The 7,502-nt window shown below is 51.0% G+C and overlaps 1 protein-coding gene across 6 annotated transcripts in view; it reads right to left on the reverse strand.

Annotated features, from left to right (window-relative positions):
* The window catches only part of TIMMDC1 (translocase of inner mitochondrial membrane domain containing 1), a 16,724-nt gene extending 9,921 nt beyond the window's left edge, over positions 1 to 6,803 (reverse strand). Inside the window, exons 1-7 of one of the 6 annotated variants that reach the window (XM_015879636.3) lie at positions 6,034 to 6,140; positions 5,721 to 5,886; positions 5,307 to 5,395; positions 3,736 to 3,803; positions 2,531 to 2,609; positions 1,292 to 1,402; positions 4 to 991 (exon numbers count right to left, since the gene is read on the reverse strand). In XM_015879636.3, coding sequence (XP_015735122.2) covers positions 901 to 991; positions 1,292 to 1,402; positions 2,531 to 2,609; positions 3,736 to 3,803; positions 5,307 to 5,395; positions 5,721 to 5,886; positions 6,034 to 6,128 — 699 coding nt within the window. In that variant the 5' untranslated portion in view covers positions 6,129 to 6,140 and the 3' untranslated portion in view covers positions 4 to 900. Of the gene's footprint in view, positions 1 to 3; positions 992 to 1,291; positions 1,403 to 2,530; positions 2,610 to 3,735; positions 3,804 to 5,306; positions 5,396 to 5,720; positions 5,887 to 6,033 lie in introns of those variants that run through there. The other 5 variants (XR_014938745.1, XM_085527102.1, XR_014938749.1 and 2 more) reach the window with 5 other exon arrangements.
* Between the last annotated feature and the right edge of the window lie 699 nt (positions 6,804 to 7,502).

Below are 7,502 nucleotides of genomic sequence, written 5' to 3' on the forward strand. Positions count from 1 at the left end.
AGATTATGAACACAATCACCACTGCCAGATGGCTTTATTGAATGTCATGAACTGCATTTTCCCCCTGAGGTAATGCCCCTATTTTCAACCTTCATGTGAAATTAGAGAATTTTTTACTGCTGTTAAATCCATCCACCGAGCTGATGCTTCCACCATTACCACCAGAAAAGGTCATCCTTTCCACAGACCCCTCAGCCACACTTCTACTGAAGAACCCAAAACGTGTCTTCTTTGGGGTATTTCCATGCTACTCCAATCTCTTCCACCCTTCCCCCAAACTGGCTGTGAAATACCCTTAGCACTGCAAGAGACAAATGTGTTTTTCTGCAAAAAGCACAAAGAAACCACCATCAGCAAAACCAAATCGGTCCCAGCCAGGCAAAGTCAAGGTGTGGGAGAGGGGTGGTGACAGGAGGAGCACTCACACTGGTGCTGCTCATATTGTGCTTCAACACCGGGGGCTTCAGGCGCTGTCTGAAGAGCAGCTTTCACCAGAACAACATTAGCTTTAGAAATCAGGCTACCTTTAGCAATAGCAGGCTCCTCCTCTTTTGCTATTTCTACATCACCAACAGCTTGGACATTTTCAGCAGCAAATGGGTTCAAGCAGAGGCTCTGGGGCTGCCCTTATCCTCAGCCAAACCTAGCTGACGCTTGCTAGCATGGAGAGCCTACCCGTCCACCTTCTGAAGTGGAACAGGTTTGGCCCTTCCAAGCTCTGGAGCAGTGATATGCATCCACAAAAAAACATCTTCAGCAAACTGCTTTTTCAGAAGTGCAAACAATACAACTGCATTCACAGGAGACTCCCATTATCCCTTTGGACAAAGACTTTTATAAGTAGAATCAAAATACTTTGTAGCTGCTCACGACAGGGATCTGAGGAAGACTCAACGGCTCCTATATTCTTTTGCTATTTTCTGTCTGTGATTGTCCCAGGCCATCACTTTCCATTCTGCCCAAGTCTTCAGTCACACTAAGCCTGGCTTGCCTGAAGAGGGAAAAGAGAGTGCAAAGAAACTTGATGTCAGCGTATTTCTTACAAAGACATCACTGCAGAATTCCAACTCTTAACAAGTTTCCTCTAGAACAGGCACTCCTTGTGAGTTTCAGTAAGTCATGCAGCCAGCCTCACAGCCCTCCATCCCCAGAAGGTTCTATCAGCAGTTTGTAGACAGATATGTGGAACACACCAAAAACACGGTATGGCATGGCTTCTCTAAACGTTTGAGCCACAGAGACCCGGGCATGCTCCTAGTCAAAGACTTGAATAGGCAGCTCTGTCTCTTACCACTCTGCTAATTTCTGCTCATACTGCTCCCTGCGCTCACGATTTCGCTTCTCCTGCAAAGTCTCACCAGTAAGTTTCTGTGCAATCATTACGAGGCCCCCTGCAGGGATCCTAGAAAAAGAAGAGAAGTCACAAGTTACCCAGAGGACACTCAGTAGTAATAACTTACCGGCAGCAGTGAAAGGAGTGTGCGGGGGCCAGCCACCAGATCACTGGAGCACAACATTGCCCAGTACTCAGATGACACCACAGACTAAGGCACTCTCGTGCTACTGTCAGTCATCAGATGCAGCCTGTCCTCAGCTGTGACTCAATGCAGCCCCTTGAAAATGTATTTTCAAGTTATTCATGAGCAGGCACATGTAAGTCAAGGGGGTGACAGGACTTTATGTGCACCAACAACCCTTAATGTGCCAGCTCAGCCTGAAAAACCTGCCTCCTTCTCTTCACTTCTGCCCAAGTTAAGAGGTCACTGCCTAAATGGACAGAGCCCAAGAGAACTATGGGTCCCCTCCATCCTCAGGGAGCTTGGATCCACTCCCACCACTCAGGGAGATGCAAAGTATCCACAGCAACGTGACATCTTACAGCCTATTACAGCCATTGTGCGGCCCTACCACACAGCCTCTAACTCAGCATTTCTTAATGGCTGCTGCTCCACATCTTGGCTTTGATGGAACCTGTTTTGTAAAGCTCTCATTCTGACATAGATCACTGACCCATCCAGCAGCTGTTATGTGTTCAGCTCTGGGCTCTCAGTTGCTTGAGGGGGAGCCCTAAAACTGTATCTTCTACACTCCTGTCTTCAACCCCAAACACCACAGTTACTTAAAGAGACGTTAAACTGTTCTGTGCACAACCAATGGGCTCGTTAGTAGCCTACCAAGAAGACATGTCTATGAACCACCCTCCTGGTTTCCTATTTAATAGCAGCTAGTGCCTCCTCCACTATGCAAACAGCGCTAAGATGCTCGCTCTGCTGAGAGCACTGAGTTCTTATCACAGAGGAAAGAGCAAAATATAAACCAAGAAAAGAAAAGAAAAAACAGTTAGAGGTCTGGAAGAAAAACTACCTTCACAAAGTCCCAAGAAAAATAAAGAAAATCCCTCAGGGCAAGAGAAAAAGGAAATCTGCAGTCTCGCCTGTGATTCAGGGCTTGGTGTGGGGGGCCACATTTAGCAAAGACCATCAAAAAGTAACTGTGACTCAGTCTCTGCTCACCACCAGTCACAACTTACCCAAAGGCTGCTCCGAACAGGAAGCCGCCTGCCAGCCCAGGCAGGCCCAAGTGCATTCTGAAGAGAGCTCCTGTGAAGGCTGAAAAACACGGACCTGCTGAAACCACAATCAGCCCCTCACCAGCCATCCTGCGCCTGCCAAGGGAGCTGCTCTGCCATGTTTCTCCTCTCTGTCAGATGACTTCAGTTTTTAGCAGAGCAGAAGCCAAATGCTGTGACCAGCAGCAGTCCCACCATGCAGTCACAGCAGCCTGAGGGAGGACACTTGCTGTGGCAATGCTTTGCCCCGCTCTCATCCACACGCTCTGTGCACTAGAACATAACACAAAGCTCGTTCTTCTTGAGAACGGCTCCATAAGAAATGCTAAAAATGCAAAACTAACTATGAAAGTGGGACTCAGTTCTCTCCAGACTGGAGCACGATCACAGAGTCACAGAACCACAGGGCTTGGAAGAGACTTCTGGAGATCATCCAGCCCAACCTCCTGCTATAGCAGTTCCCTACAGGAGCGTGTCCAGACAGTCCTGACTATCTCCAGAGAAGGACACTCCATGGTGTCTCTGAGCAATGCACTCCACGGCTTTCTCACCCTCTCTCCCCCCCCTTTTTTTTCCTTTCTGTTCAACAGCAGCTAATTATAACTGCTGCCATGTAAGGCAGAAAGGAACAGTAAAGCACATACCCAGCTGTACGATCAACAAAGCCTCTAAAACCCAATGCCCATATTTGCCAGGAGCTCTATTGCCAAAAGCAGACATGCAAAACTAGCCACAAAAACGGTAGTTTATAAACACTGATAAACACTGAACGGCTGTGATGAGCAGAAACAAGAGACGATCTCCTGCTGAAGTGGTGGTTATGAGGGCTGGTCATGCACCTAATGCTGCATTTATGCCACACAAGCAATTTTCACACAAAAACTCCAACAAGTATTTTGAGAACGGACTAACAACCACAAAATTCCCCACCGCTTTCAGATAATGCATTGATTGTGTGTTACAAATAAAGGCAGACAGCAACTACACCATGGAGCAAAGTTCCAAAGACTGCCAGCATAACAGGTAGCAAAATGGGTGCAACAATGCCACAGGCCTGCTCATATTCAAGAGATACAGATTCCTGCTTATGATTTTCTATTTATGACCTCTGCTTAACGACACTGATAAAGTAAAGAAGTACACAGACAAAAAGTACCCAGTCTTACCTCCTGCTGAAGCAAAATTACTGATGGTGGTTTTATCACGGTACACGGACAGACCGGTGCTCACCATGCTGTAGGGGTGAGGCAAAAGGAGGCAGTTACACATGGAAAAGACACCGCTTGAAAAGAAGCAGAATTTCATTAAGCCAACCCGCAGGGTACCTCTGTGCCCTGCTACCAGCCTGGCCAGAGCACACACATACACACATGCCAACCACAAGTGCTTTATTTCCACAACTTTATTTCCACAACTCTGAACAGCCAGAGGTTGGGGAGTACTACTTTGGGATAGTCTTTTTTCCTTTCTTGTAAATCAAATACTCAATTTTTTAGTTTTTTAATTCATCCTATATTCAAGAATAAAAGGGATTGAGCAATACAATGATCCTCTCAACCGTACAGCTACCACTAGGGCTGAATCGTACCCGAGGTGTCACCAGGACTACCCGCTCCTGAAGCAGAAGGTCCCCTGCTGGATTAGGAGCACCACCTCCACCATCTCTCTGTCTACCAATGTAACATCAACCCTTCCAAAATGTGGAACTAACAACCTGTTTGTAAACCACAAAACTGGACATGTATTTAACTGCAGCACAAAACCTTCAACTTAGATTTTAGGGTGGGGGGCACATCACAGGCTGCCCAGGGCAGTGGGCACAGCCAGAGTTTAGGGAGTTCAGTGTAGAGCCCAGAGTTGGACTCAATGATTCTTTGTGGAGCCCTCCCAGCATGGGACATTCTATGATTCCATACAGAAACAAGTAACACTGAGCAGCGCCTCGCTTCAGAGCCTTTCACAAAGGGGCAGTGAAAAGGACGATGCATTTGCTTGCATGGGAGACATCTGGTGGATGGCAATGACAATGCACGACTAGTCCTGAAAAATCTAAAGCATTAGAAGTTCTGGAAGAGAAAGCAAACAGCATCCTGACTGCACTCAAGCAAAGATACTGTGGCAAAAGATACTGTGGCATCGGGCATGGTGATGTTCCTAGTTGTGATTACTTACAAACTGTAAGTATTGCCACTGTACACAACACTGTACACAAGGTGATAAGATGTAACAAAAAGGAGAAAAATTAGTTGGAAGGGACCTCTAGAGATCGTGGAGTCCAACCCCCCTGCCAAAGCAGGCTCCCTACACCACGTCACACAGGTAGGCGTCCAGGCGGGTCTTAAATATCTCCAGAGAAGGAGACTCCACCACCTCCCTGGGCAGCCTGTTCCAGTGCTCCGTCACCCTCACTGTAAAGAAGTTCTTGTGCACATTCATGCAGAACTTCCTATGCTCCAGTTTCTCGTCCTGTCTTCACACGCTGCTGAAAAGAGTCTGGCCTCGCCACTTTGCCCCCCACACCTTAGATGTTTATAGACCTGGATCAGTTCCCCTCTCAGCCTTCTTTTCTCAAGGCTAAACACAGTTCACTTAACCTTTCCTCACAGGGTAGATGCTCCAGGCCCTTCACCATCTTTGTGGCCCTCCGCTGGACTCTTTCAAAGAAAGCAGTTCCAGAACAGCCGGTGCACTGTAAACCTCTCCAAGAGAAAAATGCTGCCACAGAGGGAACACTTACTTGAATATGGCCACGAAGGTGGCCACCCTCCAGCTCCAGCGCCAGCCGTAGCGGATGAAGCCCCTGAGCCCGGCACGGTGCGCAGATTGCTGTGGGGAGGAGAAGGGTTACAGTCGGCAGACCAGCTCCCCTTCACTATCATCCCACTGCGCTGCGGGCTGCTGCCGAGCGGCACCGACCCAACTCGAGGCGCTGGGAATGGCACCCCCTAAGGGTAAATAACGCCGATCCCTTCCTGAGGAATGGGAGTCCATGTTTACACCTGAACAGGCACCCCAACAATTAACTCGCAGAGGCAAACCGACACCACTCCACCCCATCGTGCTTCTGCCTGCACACCATCCCCTGCACCACCCCCGCTCAGCACCGAGGGCCGCAGGCAGCTCTCCCCGCGATTCGCCCCCGGCCCCGTACCACCGCATCGGCGCGGTTGTGGAACACGTCTCCCTGGCTGCCCTCGATGAAGGCCCTCCTCGCCTGGCGGAAGGCGGGCAGGCCGCCGTACAGCCAGCCGACCAGGCCCCCGGTGAACGCCGACTTGACGATGTTGATCGTCTCCTCCGGGTACCGCTGTAACTCGCTGCAAGGAAACGCCGCGGCTCAGCGCGGAGCCGCGCGGCTCGGACAGGCCTCGGCTCCTCGCTCCGCGGGGCGGCAGCGCCAGGCCCCGCACCCGGAACCCCCTCCCTCCGTCCCTCCCGCCGCCCCGGCTCGTCCCGGCCCTCACTCGCGCCGCCACAGCTCGCTGAGCCGCTCCCAGCCCGTCTGCGGCGGCGGCGTGGGGCGGCCGAAGGTGCCCCCGGCTCCCAGCCCCTCCGCCATAACCTTCACGGCGGCGGCGCTGAGCGAGCACCGCAGCGCCCCCAGCTCCACGGCTGAGGGAGTTGGGTTTGTTCAGCCTAGAGAAGAGAAGGTTGCGGGGTGACCTCATTGCAGCCTTTCAATACCTGAAGGGAACTTACACCCAGGAGGGGAGTAAACTCTTCGAAAGGGCTGACAATAGCAGGACACGGGGAAATGGTTTTAAGTTAAAAGAGGGAAGATTTAGGTTGGATGTTAGGGGGAAGTTCTTCACTAGGAGAGTGGTTAGGTCCTGGAACAGGCTGCCCAGGGAGGTTGTGGATGCCCCGTCCTTGGAGGTGTTCAAGACCAGGTTGGACGGGGCCCTGGGCAACTTGATCTAGTAAAGGTGTATGTTTGGTGGCCCTGCCAGGCAGGGGGGTTGGAACTACATGATCCTTGAGGTCCCTTCCAACCCGGGTCATGCTGTGATTCTGTGTGATTCTGTGGGGCACGGCGGGGCTTGGGAACCCCTCGCAGAGTGAGCGAGCTTCTGTGTGTGGAAGGGAAGAGAGGGGCCCATGGCTTTTGTTCCTGTGTTGGCTGCTGATTTTCTATCGCATGGTGTCTGTGTCTGCCCCCATCCCTGGAGGCACTCAGGGTTGGATGGGCCCTGGGCAGCCTGAGTTGGTGGGGGCAGCCCTGCCCATGGCAGGGGGTTGGGGCTGGGTGGGCTGCGAGGTCCCTTCCAACCCAAATAGTTCTATGATGCCATGAACATGACACACCACCTGGGTCTTCGCTTGTGCTTCCCATTAGCAGATCTGGCCCAGCAGCAGTGCCACCATCACAGGCCGCTGAGACCTGTGCCAGCTTCTGGTTCTACCGTCTTGATTCTTACTGTTGTAAGTCGTCGGGAGGTTCCAAATATCTGTATTTGTGCAAGGGCTCACCCTGAAGTGTGGGTCTCCAGTGCTATGGCAGTACATCTTACACGTGCTTACAGGCACTGTGCAGAACACCATTCACATCCCACCCTTTATCTCAACGGCAGCCCTGAGGGAAGTCCCATCACTTCTAGGAGTCACCTCCCTGCCAGTGCAGGCCCATCCTGTGAGGGAGGAGTGGAGGCAGTTACTCACGGCTGTTCTAGGAAAGCAGCTAAGGAAAAAGGCTGAGGAGTCACCAGCTCACGCAAGCCATCATTCAGGAAGAGTTTTCAGTCAACATCACACATGACTCGGCTACTTGGATGGGTGTATTTCACAGATTCCACTGAGGTGCCCTAAAAATATTGTCAAAGAGGGGAAAAAAAAAATACCACAAGAAATACAAACTTCCCCTTCTCACTGAGACAGCTGGGGACTATCCAGAGCTTTTCTTACCGTTCTGAGAAACAACGCACCAGGCAACAGC

Source organism: Coturnix japonica, chromosome 1 (assembly GCF_054131305.1).
Source record: "Coturnix japonica strain WE chromosome 1, WE-NBRP24, whole genome shotgun sequence".
NCBI classification, from domain to species: domain Eukaryota; kingdom Metazoa; phylum Chordata; class Aves; order Galliformes; family Phasianidae; genus Coturnix; species Coturnix japonica.